Source organism: Cygnus olor, chromosome 4 (genome assembly GCF_009769625.2).
Source record: "Cygnus olor isolate bCygOlo1 chromosome 4, bCygOlo1.pri.v2, whole genome shotgun sequence".
Taxonomy (NCBI): domain Eukaryota; kingdom Metazoa; phylum Chordata; class Aves; order Anseriformes; family Anatidae; genus Cygnus; species Cygnus olor.
In genome coordinates this window covers 52,625,147-52,649,212 of record NC_049172.1, presented here as the reverse complement: position 1 = coordinate 52,649,212, position 24,066 = coordinate 52,625,147, and the positions used below count along the sequence as shown (strand labels likewise).

The window sequence follows — 24,066 nt, the reverse complement described above, 5'->3', positions numbered from 1 at the left end:
CACAGATACTTATGGGGAGTGTTCCCAAGTTGTGTTCCTAAGTGTTCCTTTAAGAAAAAACCCCTCCTTCAGTTAGTTCAATAAATAATTCTGTTCTTGGCTCTTACAGTTTCACATCCTGCAAGAAGACTTCTTAGTTTTTCACTCATGTTACTACTACAAGGCATTTTTGTCAGGTTTAACTAGAATTATTTGCTGTATTACTGACCCTGTTCCCAGATGGGAACTAAATTTAACATTAACTTTTCTAATGTGGAAACTACTTCCAGTTATTAGCAAGTCTGTTTCCTTCTATTTTTCTACAGACTGCCCTGGTAGTGGCAATTACATTTGCTAGACGAGTGGGAAGGTTTAAAGTGTCTTTGAGAACAAAGGGTCCCCCCTCCACCAAAATTGTTATGTAAAGATATTTTTTTTCTGTTGACTCAGGTAATTAATCTGTAGTTACTTATTTATTTCTTCCTTTAACTCTATACATCCACAGTAGGAGCTGTTTTTATGCACCTCAGACGTTGATGAGTCTTTGGAGGAGAGGTTTTATAGTCACGGGGCAGGTCACTGAGATCTGCCGAGTACTCCCTGGGACTCCATGCTGCAACAGGGAGCATTTCTCCATGGAGGGATTTTCATATGTGAACTTGCTAGGAGATGACCAAGACAGAGCTTTTGATTTAACTAGGTGAGAACACGGTGAAGGCAGCATCTTAAGGAGTAGTTTGTTCGGAGAGAGCAAAACTAACGCTGCTGTGCAAATGTATGTCGGTCTCCTGTCAATCAGTGGCCTGGTTTTGTGTTCTGCACACATTCAAGCTACTCTGCAGGCAGGATATCTTCTTCAAGGGCCTTTCTGTTGTGCTTATCACTATAACTCCAAGTTCTCCAGCAGCACTAACTTTCACAAAATCCATGTGAAGGAAGAGGTGGAGCTATCCCAGGTCCGGGCACATTGGGCTGCAGGTTAAAACGTGCTGTGCTCCCTGGGCCTCTGGTGTTGCAGCCTCCTCTGTGATTAAAGAAACTGTGCTGTCCACTGACCTTGGTCACAGCTGGGTGCTCACTGAGCCTCAGGGTCTGCCTGCAGGGCCTCCAGGGTGATGGCTGGGAGGTTAAAAGCTACATACAGCCTGTGCTTGGCCTGCGTGCAAGCTGCCCCCATTTGCTCATCGCTGTGCTGTAGCACAGGTGGGCACAGAGCCCAGTTCTCCTCTGTCTGTTGGGAGCCGACAGGCCACCCTCTCCTTCACAACCCTGTCTTGCTCACTGCCCATCTGCCTGCATGGCATACACAGCCAGAAGCATTTTTCCCCCCACTTTAGAAAAAGGATTTGCCTCCAGATGAGGGCTCCTTCTGAGGTGAATGAAACGTGGGTCCCGTGCATGAGACTGCCTTAGGTCACAGAGAGAAGCTGCCAGTGAAACCACGAGTTCCTGCATAACTGGGCTCCTGAGGGCTAGTTTTGCAACTTCAGCCACCTTATTTTAACAACGATTTGTATAAGGTGATTTTTATAACAGTTTATAATGTTAAAAATTAGCATTTTTAATGCAAATAAAGTAAAGCTTACACTCCTTCTTACCCATGAAATTTAACAGCTGACTTGGACCTTGGGATGTCCCCTTCAGGGTTATCCTGGTACTTGAGCAAAGACACAAATGATAAATGCCAGCACCACTGGCTACACTCCTCTGACTGGACCAACCTTGTAACAGAGCAAAAGCACAGCTAAACTATTGCTGAATTACAACTTCTCAAAGAGAAGTTCAGTGTATGTATATACATTATACATACATATATATATAGTTTTTCAGGGGGATCAATGCTTTACTGCATTTCTCAGAATCACCTGCAATTATCTGGGCTGACCTAAAAAATATCAGCCCAAGGGTCTCAACTTTTGCGGTATCACAGCGAACCACAAGTACCATGATTTTGTATTGGAATTATCTGGCACCCTTCTCTAACAGGAGGCAGCAGCGTGCAGTTGGGCCTGTCCTGCTCTGCTGGGGTGGACGTCTGCTGCTGTACAGGCCGTGAGTTCTCTGCAAATCATCTGGAGTTGGGATTTTCTCAAGTGGTTAAGAGAACGGGAGGCGTTTGGCCAGCACTAAATTTTGAATTAAAATGGGATTGAGACTTCACTGCTTGAAAATCCAGGTCTTAAGGCAGCAAATGGGTACTTTCTATGAGTGCTCTATCTATCTAAACAGTGCATCAATACATAAATGTTGTCATGTTTTGAGGCAGAAATGATTTATATGATATCCATACTTGAATTCTTCATAATCTTCCCCTGTGCTTGCCAGCACTTCATACCAAACAAGCATTTAATGAAAAAGACCACTGCTCTAGCCCTTTGTATAAATCTAAATCTAAAGCAAATTCATATTTAGAGCCGATTGCGGCTGCTGCCACGCTGATGTACCAGTGTGGATGGAGAAAGAGACGGACGGGTTAACCAGAGACCAACTTTTATTGTGCATTGTTAATGCAACAGAACAAATGGAACTGGAGGTATGTAGTAATAAAACCAATATTCAAATTAGGATTAACACCTGAAATAGTAAACTGTAGGTAACAAATGTCTTTATAATTAAAAAATATTGACTGTTTAAAAAATTCTCTAAGATTTTTATATTTTTTAAAAGAAATGTGTGTTGCCACATAGAAAACAATTCACACATCCTATAGAAATTGTCACAAAAACCTTACTAGTCTATATTACACTATGCACTTTTTTGTACAATATCTGGTAAAGGTCTATCCCTAACCTGTACTTACTCTACACAGTACAATCATCATTAGAAAGTATTCATAGAATTAACTACACCATAACAATAAAAATATCGGGATTAATGGTTTTTTAATCACAGTTTCTCCACAAATATTTGTCATAGAAAATATAGCGAAGGCATGTTGGCACAGATGGGCGTGCGGTACTGCTACACAAAGTTTGAGAGAAGGCAGATACATAAATGACAGTAAGATTAAAGAGTATGGAAGGATAAGACAAGGATCTATCCTCCTGGGACTTGCTGGAGTGACATGACAGATAGCAGCTTCCTTCTGCTGCCAGCCTGCCGCCTGCATCCAGCATGGAGAAGGGATGTGCTGACTTACAAAGCACGGTGCTTAAATATGGATATCTCGCTGTGCGAGGGCTTACAGGCTATCTATTATTTCGGGTCCCGTAGCGTTATACCTAACATCTTGCGGATACATAGATGCTTCGATCTGCATGGATTCATAATGCCTCGTGAATAAGCTAATTGGAACAAGTAGTTGTGAAAGGGTTTTTAAACGAAAGGGGTGGGTCAGGAGTCAAGTGGCCATGATGGCAGTTAAAAACAAGAGAGAGGCTGCCGTGGTCTATTATTTTTAAAAAACAAGCATGAACAAAAAAAGAGATGGGCTCCTGTCTTCTGATGCCTGTCTGTGACTACTATTCATGTCACTGGTGATTGCACAGAAGCAGCTGAGGGCAAAATTTTGTTCAAAAAGAAAGGTCCAAACCTGCCAAGCCATTTCTAGTGCTAAAGTGGCTTTCAGGATGAAACTATACATTTGGTTATTTTGCACAATATGAGAGCACAGGATTGGGAGTGGTACCAGGACACTGGTTACACTTCTTACACTAAAAATAAAGCTAGACTTACTAGTTATTTGCAAAATCTTTAGGTTATTAAGTGAGAGAGGTCTGTCCGGTCCAGTAACTCTGTTCTGTGACTATTAAAAATGAAGCATCTGTATTTTTAATCTCATATGCTTAACCATTTGAAAGGAACCATCACAATGTTTACAAAAAATACAGCATGATACATATCGCTGTGGACAAATTTACAGCATAATGTTGACTCGCACGCTCTGACATGTTTTACCAAGTAGTTCTGGCAAGTGTCACCACATTAAACATATACCAGCAAGACTTACACCATCTGAGCAATGTAACATCTTCTATTATAGTTCTCTTAAAAGAAAAAAAAGTGTAAGTTCAACACGGAAAAGCTACTAAAGGATATCTGTACTGTGACATTTTAATACACCGAGTGTCTTCCCCCTCGACCACCGCACACCACTGACTGGTCAAAGAAAGTCACCTCCTGCCTGCACGAGGGATGCTGCCCCGACCCCCTTGGCCCGGGAAGGAGCAGTGTGACCAAACTGCTTGTTCTCTGATAAATTGGTTCTTCTGAGTCAAATGAGTGCCTTTCGACCTTTTAAAAATTAGCAAAATGAAAACGAGCTGAGAGGTATCGAGCATTTAAGGGCCTAAAGCATATCCTGGCTGAGCACGGCTCCGTCTACTGCGGCTGGAGCCATGCGCCGTTCATGGCAGCAGGCAAAGGGGAGGCAGACGGCAGGGAGAAATGATGGTGTGGGTGAGCTGGCATTTGAGAGGCTGCCCCAGTCCTTCGTCTGCGGTCAGGCTGGAGCTATGGGCACGCTTCGTGGCAGAGGGCCCTTCCTGACCTTTACGGCACGGGCTGGGTGCTTCCCCACCTGCCCGGCATGCGGGGAGGAGGTTGGGAAGGAGAGGAGAATGGTAGAAGGAGCAATTAGTAGCTTCTCTAATGGTGTACGCAAGGCAAGGAGGAAAGCTGGGGAGCATGAGATACACGTTCAGGAGAATCAACACTGATGAGGTAGCACTAAAGGTGATCACAAGCGGAGTGGATTTTCTTTCCCCAAACCAGTGCCCTGTCCCTGCCGGCCGGGGAGCATTGCCTCAAGGAGAGCTGGGCCAGGCTATGGAGAACACCGGTACCAGCCTGAGCGACTGGCCGGGGCACGGAGATCGAAACACCCTGATGCTGAAAGGAAAGGGTATTGTTTCTTTGGCATTACGTATTTCTGGAGTGCGTCAATTTGGAGGGACAAGGGACTCCCAAGCCTTTGAAATTAAACATTTTTAATGGATGGATTGTTTTTCTTTTGAGCTAGCATCTGCTTCCCATGTAAATTGCTTCTGCTGTAAATTGGCTTCTGCTCTACCACACATCCTTTTTTACAGCTCTTAGTCTGGATCCCAGGTTTACGTTTCTTACAACAAAATGCTAAATTAGGCTTTTCTAACTCAACCCCTCCCTGAATGCACCACTGAGCATCTGACTGTTGAGACCAGCACATTGCCTCATCTGTTTCAAGGAATGGACATAAAACACAAATGAAAGCAAAAACAAGAAAAGGCAATTTAAAACCTCTAAAGCTACATAATATGGCTGCAGAATAGGATCAGACAAAGCAAAACCTGTCTTCTGAAATGGCAATTTGTTTTTAGCAATCTTTTTTTTAATGAAAACTGTCATGATCAACTCTAATCCCTTAGAAATCTAGATAAATATAGTGTCTATCCGATACACAAAGCAATTTTTATCTATTAGAAGTGCCTGTTATTGTTCTGGGTCTTTGAAGGATTCTGTTGTTGATGAGCGCTGCTGTTTTATCCAGGAAGCTTAATTTCCTGGCATAGCTGGCTGAAGGAAGTCCCTGAATTTTCCATCTCATGTGGTATTTTAAGGTAGCATTTATAATTATACTGCTTGCTGTTAAGAAATGAGCAACCACATTTTTTTGTTTTTTTTTGGTCACACGCACGCAGACTCATTCTTACATCTCCTACTTAGGAAAAGCAAATAGTACCTGGTTGTTCTGTCTGAGGGTCCAGACCTGGGCTTGTTACCAATGGGCAGACAAGATGGTAGCTCTTGTTTCTTTTGAAATTTGTATATTTTTTAAATGATCTTTCCTCTAGAACTAAATGGAATGAACAGCAGTTTCCCCTTGGGGGTGCTATGAAGGGTTTGCAAATAATAGGCACTGAGAAGTCCCATAGGGCAGGTCTTGAAATGGATTTCTTTCTGTAAACGGGGACATGGTAGGATGGAGAAGCTGAAATGTATGCAGTATGTGTTCAAACATGCTTTGGACTCTTAAATGACTTCAGGGTAAGTATGCTTAACAAATAGTCTCTTCTAAATTAACTGCTTGCTACTGTTGCATGAATTTCCTCTCACTGCTGTCAATCGCCAGATCCGTCTTGCATACCTCTATTGAAAACTTCGTCCTGTGATCCTGGATGGTCAGTCCCTTCATAGTATGAGTTCCCATTGTGAAGGAAAGTCCCCACCGCACGCCCTTGCCGAGCGTGTCCTACTGCGTCGCTGAAGACCTTGTTTATTTGCTCTTCGGATGGCATCCACCAGTCAGGGTTGGAAGTACAATGCATTCTAATGAACTCTGCAAGAAAACAAGCAAGGATACAGAAAACAGCTTGTCTTGGCACCTGGTATTGCCCAGACATCAAAAGCTCATGGGAAATAAGAAACGGGGCACCATTGTTCTACTGAAACGGAGGTAAAGCCTTATGGGAAAATGCCATGATAATGCCAGTTGGCCCTATCGTACTTCTGCACAAGTGTGCTTCTCCACATGCAGTCTGCTCCTACACCTGAGGGGACCTGCAGAGAATGCCCCTTCTTGCAGAAAGAAAAAGAATTACTTCTAAGTAACGCTTATGATTCAGCATCTGCAATACATGCAAAAGTTAAAACGAACTGGGATGTATTTCACTTGAAGTCTGTTGTGTGTGTGTGTGTGCCTTAATGTGGTTAATTTCACGGACCTTCATCATCTCCCTCTGCTGACTGCTTGAACATCTGCAGGTTGCAGCAGCCCACGACCTGCTCGAAAACGTCACTCCTGTGACTTCAGTTCAGTGCTTTCTGATTGGAGTATCTTTCATTTTAAGTCCTGCTCCCTTCATCTCTTGGAATCTAACACTTATTTTTTCAGAGATTAAACCGGCCTTAGAAACAGGTAAGTGAGATGAGAGGGCTAATTTGGGGAGCCATGCAATAGTTTTCAGTGTGTGAGAAAGTGAATCGTACTGCAAGTAATTTGGCTATTTAAGTAGCTGCTGTTACAAACAGCTATTTGTATGTGATGATTAGCTTTTAAAATTTCTGTTCAGATTCTTTGACATGCAATGGCTACACTTGCAGAAGGCACCTTACCAGTTGTGGAGTTGTAACTGCTAGGCGGATCTCGTAATAGGTGCATTTGGACTTGAAACATCCAAATACAGTTTTAAATGTGAGGGTACCTTATTAGATATATTGGATACACGGTATCTTATATGGAAACACAGCTTCTTGTTTGTTGTGTAACATTAGTTATTCCCTCATGCTGTATTGTGTCTCCCAGGATATTTTTAAATTCCATTTTCTCCTGTTGACAAGCCAACGGCACAGTAAGTGGCACAAGGTAACTTCATTACTGTTACATCATCTTGAGACCAGGGAAAGCTGTGCTTTTACATGAGTTACTGTGCCTGCAAGGTATCTCATCTGTTGGACAATTAGGATGTGATTTTTGCACAGCTCTTCCAGCAGTGTGTTTGCAAAAGTGATAGCTATCTTGGTTTTAAATTCCTTTCCCTTAAAATCCACATAAGCAACAGTAATTCCTAGTTATGTTCACATGAGGCTTCAGACTGGCATTTTTCTCAAAGAAATGGTCACTATGTAAAGGAGTAATCTGATAATTTATGCATGTCAGGCTGTTTTAAAGCTAGTTCCAGACATTGGTCAATTGTAGGAATGCATTGTAAGTGTTTATAGATGTTTAATCTACTCTGCAGAGAAAAGAGCAGTTTGTTCATCCTGCTGTGGTGTGAAGGCATCACTGGACATGCTGGGAATTAATTGCATTACCTGGGCTTGCAAATGTGTAGGTGTCAGTGGCTAACTCTTGGCACTGTAGAAAGCTGTAATCTTCCCAGTGTTCCCACCCGCACACAAGAGTCCAAAGGGACAGCTGTCTCTGTGGCTTTCTTAACTATACTGAGCGTTTTGGCTTCCTGTTCAAGCTTCTGTAAATTAAGGCTATTGTCCTTTCTCCCAAAGAACGCTCCACACCTTCAGTCTGTCTAGTGCCCCCAGAAGGCAAGTAGTCATATGCATAAGTTCATCTATGGGTGAAATTACTGTTAGTCTTAGTGGGACGAATGGGGGACGAAAGAGGAAGAAAAGGGTATTAACTCTCTGTTTGTGCCCAAATCATTAGATGAAAAGTAAAGCCATTTAGTAAATAGTATTCAGCCCTTAGGCCTTCCATTTCCAGGAGAACTTCTGGGACCCTGAATCTGGCTCCAGACCTCTGTGCAGCGCACTGTGCAATGGACTTGCCCTTCTATTGAGCTCTGATGGAGTAAAAGGTCTGGCAGAGCATCCTATAACAGGTGTAGTATAAGAAGAGCACCTTCACCTAATTTGTCTGTATGTAAAAACTGAGTTCATTATCTGGCTACATCAATGTGCTACAACTAAATGTATGATCTGCTTGGCCTTGTTGAATTTTTTTCTAACTCAAATGGGAAGAGGCTCCATCTTATGTATAACCACTTTGGATTCCTGTTAGGTGACTAAAAATATTATTGCTGGCTGCTGAAAATTTAGCAATTTACACTGCATTGATTAGGAAAACATTATTGAAGTCAGTCCAATCTAAATTTTATGTATGTGCTCATAGAGCACTATAAATTAACTACAGAAATGATAAGCAGCTGCATTTATGAAACGCAGACACTGATACTACAAAAATGTTTTAACTGGGCTTTGAAAGTCCTATTTTGTATGTTTCATTATAAAGTAACAGGTCCTAAAATTTTAGAAAACCAAAGTATGAACTGCCACTGCAGAAAATTCTTCCCAACCTAGGTCCCTTCTGTGTATTGTCCAACATCCTCACTCTTTGACATTGTGAAATACTTGCAAAACTCCCCCTCCTGCTGAGACCAAACATGAGGAAAGCGGTTCCCTAACTTTTGCAGTTGATGTTACATCAGTATTCCAAAGAAGAGTTAAATCCTTGACAATGCATTTGTGTACACTTTGTATTTAACTAACCTTTAGATGTTCTTGACCCTATAAAAAGTCCAAACCTATTCTGAATCTTGGTAAGGTTTTGATTTCAATGATGCACTGTGGCCTTGAGCACTAGCTACATGTTTGGCTAAAAAATATTCGTCTGGTTAATTTTGCTGTATATCAGTGTCAAAGAATGCCCTGTTGTTTTACTATAAAAGAGGGTAACCAGGATTGTCTGATTTTCCTTTCAAGTACCTTGGTGTCATGCACCTTGTATTTGTCTCCTCTCCTAAATAAGCAGCCCTCTTTTTTTTCCATTCAAATATCTATATACATATATATAATACATACATATACGAATGTATGTATTAAAAAAAATGTTGAGGGTTTCTGGCTGCTTGCCACCTGTCTCTGAAACCCCTTCTAGGTCTGCAACTGTCAGCCAAACGCTTCTACTGAGCCAGAGCCAATGTGGTGAAATGAGATCACATATGGTGGACACTGAGCGAAAGGATGCAGTACCTCTGAGACATGTTACTTTTACGGGATCCAGAGGACGTCTTTCAGGACCTGTCTCTCCTGACTGCACTGACCTTTTCCTTTTCCCAAGGCCGCATGAGTACTTAAGCTCATCGGTTGTGAAAACAAATCTGATGAGATATCGAAGGAGTCGCCGTCCGTCTTTCTTTGAAGAGTTTACAGCCTCATCCCACTGTTTACTAGTGATGTAGACAGGATAGTTGTTCAGCAACTGCTTGCTCCCCTGGAAAAGTGAAATATTTCCATTGCTTATTTTATAAGGCAAACAGGTAAAGATGTCATTTGCAATAAATAAATATGCTTTTTAACTAGGTGAGATGCTGACAGTGAAACACACACCGAAATGAACACAGAATTGCCTTTTCTAAGTACTTTTAAAATTACATTTCAATTTTCTACAACTACAACTTGGTGAGGTGCAAGGCACACATCTTGAGAGATGGCCATTGATAATCTGCACTTTAACAAGTAGGTTAAAAAGTGTTAAGAACTAGTGACTGGATATACTATTCAAATATAACCTTTCTTCTTAATCTGTTAAAATGCATAAAAAGGGTCTTTGAAGAGCATGATCAAATGGATCACTTCTTACCAGCTGACAGCTTACTTCAGAGGTGGCTCTTTTGGTCTATTTTTATAATAAATTTATTACTTCTGTAGCGCACACCTGAAATCTGACAGCAGTTATGTTACTGTGAAAAATATAAAGAAAATAAATAAAGCAACTATGAAAACTAAAAGCTTCATTACTATTAATGAATGCCATATTAACTCAAATTACAGCTTTACGGAAATGCCACCATGTCAGCTGGAAAGAAATTTTGCTTTTAACCTTTGTAATTTGTGTGCTTCAATATTCCAATGTTAAATGAATGCTGCAGGACTAATTATGGGGATTCCTGTAATCCACACACATTTATAAGCCCTCTCATTCAATTGTACCTAAACTGTATTACTTCAGTCCTTGCTGTCTATAAAATAGTTTGGGATTAGTTGATTAATAAAAGACGGTATTGTTAATACCATCTTCTATTGCAAATACTGTTAATTTACTTGTTTACAAGTAAATAAAGTATACAAATAACCCAACCCCAAACCACAGGCTCCTATACACTCATTCACTTGTACAGCTACACCTATTTATCAAAGCATGTAGATCTGGAGGCCCAATTAGTGCAAGCTTCATATAGCACTCAGCTCGGGTAGGGGTTCACAACAAATGAGAAAAACATGTGTCTGAGGTTCAACACAGGCAATCACCTGCTTGCTGCACTTGTGGCCAACTGTTGCAAAGTTATCCTCCTTGCTTTCGCATCTCTCATATCTGAAAACTATTTTAAGGACTGCCCTCGCCTCCTTTCATATGTTTATAAAAGCATGCTGGGAGGCAGCTTGGGAGCATCTTTGAAGGTTTTCCTCAGGTATTTGCTTCTATTTTCTTTTGCAAATTTGATGAATATGCAGAAGGTTGAATTTAGTGAAGACCGTAATGAGGGGGAGTCTGTATGAATCGGGACATTGGCATCTCCCAGCATAGGGGAGCATTGCTGGGAGCTGAACCTACATGATGGGGTGCTGCTTGTTCGCCTTGGTTCAAACCCAACGGGATTGGTGCAAATTGCTGCAAAGGCAGCAACAAGCAAATCCAGAACTCAGCAATGGAAGTCACAATATAAAGGGGGAGAAGGGCTTTGTCAGTCTGATGGCCAAAGATCTCAACCCAGTGGGAGCAGACACTAGTATTTCCTTGGCTTTTTCCATCACAGATGTAATACACAGGCCCACTTGATCCCCGTGTTGATATATATATGTATATATACATTTAGCAGCTTGCTCAACATCCCTTTTATATGAATCTAATTATTTTCCAACCAAGAACCTTTCTTACTGGTACTGGTGGGAAGTACGAGCTGCAGCTAACTCTGTTGAGCCTGAGAGGCAGAAGCAGTGCAACACAAGTCATCGCACAGTGCAGGACTCTAGGCTTGCTCACGTGTGTTAGGGATGGATGCTCATCTGTGGCTTTGCTAAGCAGCATGTTATCCTAAAAGCTACCGTTTAAATGCATTGCACTGATGGAAATACAGTCTTTTAAGCCTAGTGCAGAAAGGCTTGACATCTAAATTTCATGAGAGCTCACATTACTATTAACTGTGGAGAAGGTAATAAATTTTGCCTAATTTCCTCAGCCCAAATTTTATTATACTTCTCTCTTATTCCCATTGAAATTTAGGATTATTCTTCCTCATTCTTCTCTAAAGGCTTGATATAGTGTTATGATACTCTGTTAAACAATTACTGTGCTCCTGCTACGGATACACTTTCATTACTTTGTGCGAAAGTAAAGCACTTCTGGGCAAAAGATCCTTGGTAAATATATGATGCAGTTTGGTGCGTCCAGCAGTCATTACACTAAAACAAACAGAAAACCTTCCAGAAATGAAATAAGCAGATCCTGGAGGAAGAGCCACAGTACAAATGCGTTCATGCTTGTATTTGTACATGATTAAGCTTATGAATAAAAGATTAGCATCTATGTGTTTAATTGAATAAAAAATTCTGTCACATCATGACAAGCTATTCCATGTGGGGCATTACAGAGCAGCCTTACGTCTTTTACAATGCTGGAAAATTTTAGTTAAGCAGAAGAGCATTAAAAAAGGAACATGAAATATTGGAATACATTCGAGTGATAACAGCTAATGATATATAAACATTATATACATCAATTTGCATGGGGTAAAACTGAATGGAGAAGCAAACTGATGCGAAGCCTGAACCGTTGCAATGCATCTTCACTACGGGCTATTGGGCTACGTGAGGCTTGCACGACATATAATTTTTATGAGGAGCAATAGGAGGTCAGACTGGACCTTTGTCTTCCCTCATATGATTTTGTTAGCGTGAATATTGGGTACTGACAAGTACAGACTATATATATGAAAGCATGCATAACGAGATCCTGAAATATAGATGGTCTAAACTAGAAAAGTCTCAACAAAACCACTTCATCTGAGGCATTTTTACATGCATAGATAGAAACATATTGGAGGAAAATTAATGTGAGTTATGCTAGAGCTGATACCTATGTCTATACGTCTATTTTCTAGAGAAGGGGAGGACTTGAATTGCTTGCTTTTTCACTGAAGCACTTTCAAAAGGAACATAATTACAAAATTCCTAATTTCCACATTAAGCACAAAATAGCCAACACACAACATATTGCTTGGGATCCTTTCTGAAAAGAAAGGGTGCTCCAAAGACTTTCTGAAGTCTTATAATGGTTGTGGTGGCAAAACAAAGGAAATAATGTGCATGTCAGAGCTCAAGGATGCATTTGACAACAGGAGGCTTTGTGGGAAGGTGTAGGAAGCGCCACTTTTTTTTCTTTACAAAGCATTTCTCCCCTCCCCGTGCTGTCCAAGCCCAGCCTTCAACCTCATACTCTCCAGTTCGTCCCTCTCCCACGTCTGGCAGTTCCTTGGCCCCATAGGATGAACGCCCTGCGCGCAGCCACCCTGAACCATCCCACTTGGCTGGGCGAAGGGGAGGCTTCACTGGGCTCCACATTTCCAGCTACGTTTTTCACCAGCCCAGCCCTAGCCTGAAGTCCACCTATGATCCACCAGTGATGCTCCTGAGGCAAGGGGAGAGAAAAATTATCCAGGCAAGTGTGGTAGATGCAGATGAAGGGAGTTATGCACTGCTCACTAAGTCATCCTATATTACACTGGTGATGATGCTTTTCCGTTTTGGGGATTACTGTAGCTAAGACTGACAGTTTAATAAAAGATTTTACATATTTTACTACTACATGTATTCTTCCAGCACCTCCTGATTTATTTGCCTACAGGTTTTCAATGAATTTTCAAACACAAGGATATGTAGCTTGTCTTCGCTGTATACTACCTCAGTCGGATGGTCTGCTGGCTGCGGTACTAGAAGTTGGTTGTGATGCTGAAGTACAGTCTTCAAATAATCTAAAACAGTCTGGCAGGGCACTGCATGAAACAAATTGCAATTACTGTATATTAGCTAGCTAGCACAAAATAGAACAACAATATTAAATCAAGCAGTGTTCTTCAGGATCTGTGTACTTCTGCGAGATTTATTTCAAATAGGAAATATACCTCATTTTGATTTGTGCTGTCATTTCATTCAATAAATACACAACAGATGCCGCATTTCCTACATTGAGATTTCTGACATTGCTTTTATTTTCTGCCCACTAGTTTTCAAAGGCTTTCTCTGGTTTGAAATTATAATTATTACAAATATAAATTAGGTCAGCAGTAATGATAATAACAAAAAATCTGTAAATACTGTAAACAGGCCAAACCATACAAAGGAGAAAACATTCCTTGGACCTAAATCATGCGCTGATTAACATGTAAATATGCTCATATATTTTAGAAACTACAGTCTGATTAACTATACTGAACAGATTTAATGATTCATATACTTTAATTTCTTTTCCCACCCTCCTCCCAAATTTGTTATAAAACTAGGTGTTAGGCAAATTGCTTTCTTTCTCTTTCCTTCATCCTTCCCCCTTTCCATCCCTATTGCTCTCATCCATTTCAGCAGTGGCACCAATATCTCATTGCCTTCTGCTGAGGTGATAGGTTAATTAGGGATGATTCAATTATGGGTCTCTCTTAAACAGATGCTGCCACATCCCTGATTAACTCCGGAGTATTTTTGAGATACAGTGCTTTTCTCCTGAGCCTGAAACACAGTAGGAGAATTAAACAGATATTAACCCAACATTAAGACTGACTTTTCCAAGACTAAATAAGCATCATTTTTAAGGTACCTTCTCAGACACATTTTGTGTGTTTTGTTTCAGTACAGTATTCAGAGATAATGTTAGCTTCAAATAAATATCCAGAAAAAAAACCTAGTGTTCCTTCTTTTTCTATTTATTCCTTGGTTTTCGGTCTCTAAACCTGTAAAATCTGGCATTTGGGGCTTTGTCTTAAGCTGGCAATCTAAAAGCAAGCACTTGAATCACTGAAAATGTATTAAGGCAGGCTTTACAGTGGTCTTCCCCCAGTATTTTGCACTATTCCCTGGGCACTCAACTGGACAGTAACTATGTCTCTGCCTAGGCACCTTCTCTGCTTTGAACATGGACAAAGCAGTGTTATGTTCAGCAGTCTGCATACAGAACCTATGCAGAGTGCCTCACACAGGTAACAAATTCCTACGTTTTTTCATCATGTGCTGAGGTATCTGTAAAGACGAGCAATCAATGTACTTCTGTTTCATTTGATGTATCACACTTTGCCATGTGAGGTTATGAACTTACGTGTTGGGCAAAAGTTAGCACTTCAGGAGACTTGTACCTATTTAGTATCTCTGGTGACTTCACTGCTTATTGATAGACCACTGGTGTAGATGCTATGCTGAAGTATATGAGCAGGAGAGTGTAGAGCTTTTTTTTTTTTTTTTTCTTTTTAGGGAAAAAAGACTTTAAGTGTCATCAGATGCCTTCAGAAAATATTTCAATTTTGAAAAAGTCAGAAGGGCAGTCAAGCTTAACAGTCTCACCAACCTGTTCTGCATCCGTCTTATAATGAGAGCTGTATATTTAGCATATAGCAGCAATCAAAAAATTCAGTACAAGTCCTTGAGTGGAATATAGGAGGAAAACACGTTAACCACAGCTAGTTTTAGTACGCTAAATATTCTTCAGAGGGCGTGGCAAGAAAGTGTTTGGCTTCTTTTTCCCCATTTTATATAGAAGGTTACGGAGGAAGAAGAAAAAATTCTTCTTTTGCCCCTGTGGATAGGCAGAAGGATGAGACAGTGTTTGGAGACCTTTTTGCTTACATTTTGTTCAGCAAAACCAAGTCCCTGCAGTCCTATACCAGGTGACTTGCCTGAAGAGCTAAATAAACCAGTGCTGAAACCCTACAGAAAATAAAATGCTGACTGAGGACATCATAAGCTGGTGAACAGGAGAAAGTTCCTTTCAGTGATCTGAATTCTCAGCATGAAGTCGGAGATGTCCTAGTAGCCTGTATATAAGTGCAAAAGGAAATTGTGCCCTACTCAAAATAAACCCTTCTGTATGTGTTTGCTGTATGATGTGCCCAAAATTAAGATTAACCTGGGAATGTCCACGTTACTTTGTGATTAAGTGAGTGTCCAGGGAAGAAGCAGAAGGATCTCAAAGATTTGTCCTGGGCAACTTCAGAATCCATGCGGCAGGGTGAGCAAAAACTCCTGTTTGGGTGGAAGTTACCGCAGGCATCTCCCGTGAGATCCTGGGATTTTCTGGGAGGTGACAGTAAGGATGGAAAGGGCCAGGATGGGTGATTGCATTACTGCCTGAAAGAAAAGATGCTTGGACTTGGAAGAGACCTGAGTGATACTCGGGAAACTTGAGACACTTGAGAAGAATCCTGTTCCTGCTGTTGGAAATTGCTGCCCTAAGTGTGTCCCTTTTTGTTTAGCATGTTCATTTTGCACATACAGTTGCCAAAGCATCCCTGGGAGCTTCAGGTCCCCACAAAGCTGGGTTCAAAACAGCCTGTGAAGTTTGCACTTACCTTTCTGGCTGCCTCTATTAGCAAGAGTGCCTGTTGATAACCTGATGGCTGTCAGCCATACTCGGTCCTATTACCTGAATAATGTGTCAAAAATTTCTAATTTTTAGGAACTGATCTCACAGCAGGGTATCATTTTACTCACAAAAAGTAATTTCATTGCAGACTATTCAAAGATAGATTTACACTTGTTCTTCCGAATGAATGGGGCACAAGTGAGAAGGGAAAGTATACAGGGAAGTATTCAACCCATTGTGTCCCTGGCCCAAGAAATGCAGCTCTCCTTTAACCATACTCTGCTGATACAATGCTTTCTCATTGCTGGTGAGAAATGCGAAGGCGCTAAGAGCTGACTGAAGCTTATAAATACTCTTATCTTCACAAAAGCAGTAACATTTCAAGCACAAAACCGCATGATTTTGTTATCATTCTGATGGCTGGAGTCCTTTGAGCACTTTTGACTTGTAACGCCATCACACGTCACACTGTTTGCTCTTGGTACAAACAACCCCAGCCTTTCAAACACCAGATGCTACTTGCAAAGCCAGGGTTCTTGGCTTGCCTTATTAACTGGCCCCAAAAGGAAGCCCCAAAGAGGGCAGTGCAAGACCCAAGAGTCAAAGATTCAGTTTCACTTCTGCGTCCTTCTTAGGGCTCTACAAATATTCTCTATGCCAGAGATAACAACTTTTTCCTGCAAACCCCACAGCAAATGCAACTTTGTAAGAGCCTGTGGCTCCCAACTGTATGAATAATCATTTAAACCTGCTTGCTTATTCTTTTTGTATTTATTTTACTTTGATGTGGTCTCTAGAGAGTTAACAGGAGCGTAACCTGGAGAGCTGATTCTCTGCATGCTTACGCATGTACCCACTATCAGTGACATTACCAACAGGGCTCTCTACTTACTGTAACCAATGCGAAAGATGCTAATGTGGAAATAACAGTTGCTTGCTATGATTTAGTAGAAAGCCTGAGGGGAGGCAGCAATTTTCCTGCCCATTAGGAAGAAATTCCCGTGGCCTTCACTTCCTCTAAGAGTGACTCAGAAAAGATGCTGAGAGTGGCAAAGCAACCTGGCCTGCAGGGAGAGACAAAGGAGTGGGATCTTTGGGCAAGCTCAACAGTGAGAAGGAGGTGCTGGAGAGTATTTAGTATGCCGATGAAAGCTGCCCATGCTAAGATGCTGAGCGGTGACTAAGCAGGACATGCTTAGAGGTGGCAGGGCTTCATTGTTAATTGACCAAAGTTACGAGACCTTATTGTTATTCCAGGCAGAAAACTTTGTTTCCGAATGTTGTAACAGCGGTCCTTTGGCACAGCTTGTCACGGCTTTCTCTGCGGAATATCCTAATTTCTAATAAAGCGTTGACTGGTGTGTCGGCCACCGGCTGTGCTGCATACAAAAGGGGGGGTTACAAAATCCCTACACCACCTATGGGTTTGTACATCCAAAGGCCACACCAGCCCTTTGGCCGCCCTGCGCATCAATATCCAGCTGGGAACCCACCATAGCTTCCAAAAGTCTTTCTCAGCGTCCATTTCCCAGTGGCTGAAATGAAGCCAATATTCAATATTGGGTAGTAATATTTAATATTTGGTAACATTGCTCTACGCTAAATGCACAGTGTTCAGGTGGATCTGTAACCCATCACCTTCCTCACTCTGTTACCTCTGTACCGTCTGCAAACTCCGAGTAATGATTGTAAATTTTCTTCCAGGACACTGACAAAACTATTAAAAACACAGGCTACGCACAGTTTCGCAAAGAATCGCTCTAGAAATTCATCTGCCTCATGGCAATTTCCCAGTTACAAATGTATTTGCATGTTTTAAATCACTCCTTGTTACATAATGCTAAGTAACACCCTGTAGACCTGCAATATCCTCATCAACCAAACTCTTCATCTCATCAAAACCATTCGGCAGGATGTTGACTGGTACTAACTCCATTATTCTCTGTCAGTTGAATCAAGGATCAGTTGTGCAATTATTTTGCCTGGGATCAGCATCAGGCCAGCAACCCTATGATCATCCCAGATATCTCATGTATCCTTTTAAAAATATATTATAGAGCATTTGCAAAAATAAATTATAGAATATTTTTATCTTTCATCTCCAGGAGCATCCCAAATATTCCAAAAGACAATCAAAATCAGGGTCAGGGCCCCCTTTGTCCACTCTCATTTTTTTAGCTCCTGAGGTGAGCTGTCCAAATCTCATGATTTTCAAACCATCACGCTTTCAGGAGGGACTCCTGAATCTGCCCATGAACCACTCTCTGTTGCAACCTGAACTGAAACATATCAGCTTGAACTGGAGTCAGCATCTGTTTGCCACTTCCAAAACCAGTCGCAACTTTGGTGCTCATGAGCTCTTTAGTTGTCCTTGTCCCTGAGGCTGTCTGGGAGGGAGCTGCAGGAGGCAGCTGAGGCTGCAGTCCCACCTAAAGTGGCCACTGAACGTGTGCTAACATCCAGAGACATGGTAGAAATGAAAAATATTTCTACCTGTATACTGTTTTTGTTTGGTGGTACGACTGCATCATCTACTCTAGTGTGAGCTCACAAATATTCAATGAGCAGTTTCACATTACCAACAAAACCCACCACTTCCCCTTGAAAATCGCCCAGTACTGTTACCAGAACCCCTTTTTTCCCCTTTAATTTCCCAGGGAAAGAATGCCTCCTTCACAGATGGCTCCAGATTTAAATTATTAATTTTCTACTGCTTCTAACCTCTGCTTTTTATTCACTACCATCAACTTCCCCTTTACACGATTTGTTATGTTTCTAACTGTCCCTTTGCGTTCCCTCTAAGGTGGTTGTTTCTGCAACCAGCACGAATCTTTGTCTCCTAGATAATCTTTGGGAGCCTTCCATAAAGCGTTTTTAATGTTTCCCAGTTATCACCCACTCTTTTCTACCTTCAACTCTGATCATTCTTTTTGGTTCTGTGAAACCAACTTTTTACAAAGGGTATTTGTATTATCACTTTGTGCTGCACTCTTTCTGCTCATAATAAATCTTACCAAGCCACCATCACTTGTACTGGTATCTGCCAAAATGAGGGCTCTCATTTAGCCTCCCTGAAATGTGGCTTCCACTATAACACACCGCAGCTGGGGCTCTGACCCCCCAAGTAAGCAGGCAGCAAGAAATCTGGTTATTCTGTTGCTTAATGAGATGTGGTGGTCTGTAACTGACACTAGCTAGCGATCCTCCCAGTGCCTCGCAGAGCAGAACACGGATTTGAGCATCCAAGCCCATTTACTTCTGAGCTGCCAGGGAGGAGGAGAGCCAGGAAGCGTGCACATGCACATCCATCCCGCTCAGAATGGCAGCTGTTCGTTAAGACTCTCTCAGCATTGCAATGTGTCCTCCTTCGCTTGACCTTGAGTCTTTCTTCACTTGGAGTTCATTTCAGGGCATTTCTAAATTGATGCTCGACTGTCAAAAAGACGTGACATATGATATGGGACCTGCTGGCAGGGTGAATTTCTTATAACATTAACTGAGCCCCTTCCCTGCCTGAGATTTGGACAAGTGTGCAGTATAACACGGCTTGTATCACTTTAGCTCATACACTCATTTATTTCAATAGCGAGCTGAAAGCTGCATGGACAGGCTGCTTAGAGATTTTGGGGTGCGTTGAGCTGGAAAAAGAGTGAGGGGCAAGGAGAGATGGGGGTTAGCAACGAGTATCTGATCTCAGTGCTCAAAACCTGGCAAATTTGGATTCTTGTAATTGGATGGCAAAATAAAAGCAGCACACATTTTTAGCGAGAGCAGCCAGCAGAAAGCCAAGAGCCGAAGAATCAATATTACACGCACAAAGGCGTTAAAGATTGGCTGAACTGACCCATCACTGCTGCCGAAAGCAGGGAAAGGAGAAAAAAGAGATAGCAAATATCCTGTTACTTCTAAAATCTCTCTCGGTTGTGCTTTCCAGGTGGAGTGGAAAACCATGTTACTTCTGTAAATTTGAATCTGAAAAGGCATTTTATTTCTCTTCTTTTTCTTTTGGAGAAAGATTTCTACCAGGAAGAAGAATGTGCCCCTTCCCAACCTCCTCTGGGTTTTATTTTTGCCTGTGCTTCCTCCCTTTCCTTCTACTTAGCGGAAGCTGCCTCTTCTTCAAGCCTCAGTCTCAACTGTAAAGTCTTCAGGACCAGGACCTCACCTAAAAAACACTACACGTCTATACCACTAATGAATAACACTGAAACCAAGGAGCCCCTGATGAGCAGGGACAGCAGTCTGTGTCACTAAAATACTAAGGGCGACCTGCAAAACCCAAACCAAAGCCCAGACAGGTCAACCACAACTCTCTGCAAAATGGCAAAAAAGATAAAACCCTGCCCATGCAAATTCTCTCTTTTTTTTTTTTTTTTTTTTTTAACAAGGGCAAACCTTACACTGAAGGGGACAAAAACCCATAATAAAGCCTTGGTCTGCTGCATTTAGATGTTTTTGAGCTCAGGCTGGTTGAGCTCTGTGCTGCAGCAGGCAGATTCAAAGGGGCTCTCTTGCAGAAGAGTCCTGGTAAAGCCGGCGGTGGCTGCACTCGAGGCTCGCCTACTAAGGGAACCTCACACTTTGAAGCTGAACAGGCCAGAGATCAGACCAAAACATCCCGAACATCAAGGGAAACCAAGGAACTGGTTAAACGCGAACATCAAGAAAAAAGGACAACAAAAAAAGACATGAAAAAGCGTTCGTCATAACCCTTGATGGCTGCTTTATCTGTGCTGTTGCTGTAGTAGAGTCTTTGGAAATGTGATGCTCTGAAAGTATAAAGGAGACAGGATTTGTAGGGAAAAGTAATATCTTTTATTAGATCATTCGACATAGGAAAAAAAAAAGTCAAGCCCTGGGCACACAAAACGTTCTGGAAAACTTGTCTGACTTTTTCAATTACACTGATATTAACTCTACCTGCAAATCCCGCTTTGCTTTGGCTACTTCCAGCTGCCACCAGCATCTTCTCCTTACGTTATCACCTCTACTTTTGAGATTTTTTTTTCACCCTTGTTCTTCTTCCTTTTGCTGAAACATTTTTTGCTGCTGGGCCAACTAGGCAAGAATAATTACTGTATTTATCACACATTACTTCATCTTACTTGTATCTTTATACTACTTTCAGGCTGGTTTGCCTAAAATTGTGTGGCAAAGCATAGAGTACTGGAGGCAAACCCTCACACACGACTCCAGGCCTTTGCTTTGACCACCCACAAATATTTCCTCCTTTTTAGGCTGAAAGCTGTGAGAAAATCTGGCTGACAACAGCAAAGAATGGCATAATGTTCTTTCAAATTATACGGTCTAGATCCAGGTCTTACGTACAGTTTCACAAATAAGTCTTTAATTTAACTTTTGGGAACGGATGGCAGCCCTGGTAATTTTTATACAGAGCAAAAAGATTACACCACATTTTTCCCCTCACATAGATGGATTTGCTCTGTTCTTTATGGTCTCAGAACCTTAGAGAGACAACGGCAGGTTTGCCAAACTCCCTCCAGGAATTACCTAATCTTTCTAAAACTGTTTTCTAAAATAAGGAAACACACTGCACAAAAACTTTTTTTTCAGTTGAATTCTAAACTGAAAATGTTCAGATAATGCTTTTGCCTAAAAACAAAACAAAACATGGAAACTGCACAAATTGCAAGACATCACATCACTCCAAAACAAAGGCACTGAAAGAAGAGTTTTTCTTTATATATTCCATAGCTGAAACAATTAAGATTTCATACAAATTTAGGTATTGTTTCAGTCAAATCAAATGGGTATTTTCTGAGAAAAAAAAATAATTAAAAAAAGCAATATTTCTCCCATGTAATCATTTTCTTCCGGTGGTGATCTGCCAAATGGATGATGCTAGGCTACGGGCAAAAAAATCTTAAGGTACCGGAGGGCTCCTACAGCAACAGGACCACACGGTTGAAAACAGAAAAAGTCTTATTTTCTGTGTCCAAAAGATACAGGAATGTATGCTTTCTGTAATATCAGTTAAAAAAAAACAAAAGTTATTGCCTTCAGATTTGCTGAGGAAACATTCTTCCCTTCCTGGCCGTCTTTTTGTGAGCAATGCAAGTGCTCCGCAGAGCTCCAGTCAGAGATGCGCAGGGGCAGGTATTTTTAGAACACAAACTCTCATGGATTTTGAAAGGCTCTTTGCATATGGAAAGTAAAGAGAAAAAAAAAAAACGAAAAAAATGTGAAGTATTTCAGGAAAAGGATAAAATGATTCATCGACAGTTATAGAACAGAAGGGATGGGCTGGTGCTATTATCTTCTGTTTATAGAGTTGCTCGCGTGAACCTCAGCCCCTGTGCTGTGGGGACTGTGCGTACCTCCCACCGCTCCCCCGGGCTCCCCAGAAGCCTGACAGAGCAGCTGGAGCCCAGTTTGCTCACAGCTGAAAGGGCTAAGTCAACACCAAGCCAACACCAAGTCAACACAGCATTCTGTCAGCGGCCTGGTGGGACGGTACGGCAGCCTCCACGCTAACCTAGTTGCCTTCACAGTTTTTTCTCTGCGCTTGTCGCCTTGCTTGGCATGTTGGGCACACAGCATGAGATGTATGAAGGAGCAGGGAAGAAAGCTGGTGCTCCAAGATGCCTCTGATGTGACAGACGGTGGCAAACACCGCTGAAACCCTCTGCAGAGGGCCTTCTGGCTCCCTCCTGAGGCATGCGATGGCTTCACTGGCAAAAGTGCTCCGGGCACAGCCCCTGCCTATGTATAGTTGGGCATTTCAAGCCACGGGACAATTTCTGTCAGCTGCTTTGGTAGCTTAACCTCACTGGAGCAAAACCAGCACCTGAGGCAAAAATAATCAGACGTTGCCTTGAGTTGATTAAACTCACCCAGTGGAGGCCCAGAACTTGCGCCACAATCAGGTGGGACTTTCTGTGGTTCTTAACGTTTCCTCCAACACTTGGGACACCTCAGGCCTATCTGCATGTGTCACCCAGACAGCAACAGAAGCATCTGATGATCATTTTATGTTGGCTGGTGAAGTCATACGTCCTTGCACATTTAAGGTTTTCTGTCTCCTTTGATACACCACTAACACGGAATTTCATTATTGCTGGGGGGTGAGAAAAGCCTACATTTATGTAACTTTCCTCTATTTTAAAGTGAGAAGGATAACTGTGATGACCCAGGGGAGAACCAGCTGCTTAGCCTGGCATTAATCCTGGCACAACAGGAAAATGCAATGGGATTCAACTGACGAATAATTAATGAGTGTGAATGTAATTAATGCCAGTCAAAATGGTCTTATGGAAAGTGGATCTTGTCAGACCAACCTGCTGGCCATTCTTTGATGAGATTACAGGCTTGACTGAAAAAGTTTGGTTAAACAGGTAGAATATACCTAGACCCCTGAAGGATGTTTAACTTACTACCATGTGTTATCTGACTGCAAAAACAGCAACATACAACATCAGTAGACTGTGACACACATTGATTAAGAAACTGCTGCTGACATCTCAAGTATTTGTCATAGGGGGAATCATCATGAATAGATGTGTTTCTAGCAGGGCTCTACAGGGACTGATAGCAGCCTCAATGACATTCAACATTGCTAACCAGGATCGGGAAGTTAATTTAAAAACAATCGAAAAAATTCTAGATGATACAAAAATTGATGAAGCAGCAAACAGTAGGAAAACAGGGCAGCCAAAGCAACCTGGATCACTTACTAAATTAATAAAACCAAACACAAACTAGGTATGGGTAGGAAGAAATGCACACAGAAGGAGAAGCTGCCTTCTGGGAGCTGTTTCAGGGGAACAAAGAGACTATTCCCCTTTCGTCAGGCAGATATGAACATACTGTACTAATTTCCACTGCCCAAATTTTAAAGAAACGAGCAGAGGGGAAAAGAGCTACAAAGGAGGATTCAACTCATTTTGGTAGTTTTGGTAGTTCTCCCTTTGTCAAACAACGTTTCCATGTGATGTACGAATCACTACTAAAGCCATTAAAATTTTATGAGTTATGGTGACTCTAGATTTTGGGAGGAGTATGGGGAAATATTCTAAATTTTGAGTTTTCTCTGTCCTGACAAGTGTTGGTTATGGGATTTGCTTGTACCA

At 41.7% G+C, this 24,066-nt stretch overlaps 1 protein-coding gene across 1 annotated transcript in view; it reads right to left on the bottom strand.

Annotated features, from left to right (window-relative positions):
- Window positions 1–2,508: 2,508 nt before the first annotated feature.
- BEND4 (BEN domain containing 4) overlaps window positions 2,509–24,066 on the bottom strand; it is a 30,978-nt gene continuing 9,420 nt past the window's right edge. Inside the window, exons 3-5 of the mRNA XM_040556054.1 lie at window positions 13,315–13,406; window positions 9,388–9,628; window positions 2,509–6,235 (exon numbers count right to left, since the gene is read on the bottom strand). Coding sequence (XP_040411988.1) covers window positions 6,018–6,235; window positions 9,388–9,628; window positions 13,315–13,406 — 551 coding nt within the window. The 3' untranslated portion in view covers window positions 2,509–6,017. The remainder of the gene's footprint in view (window positions 6,236–9,387; window positions 9,629–13,314; window positions 13,407–24,066) is intronic.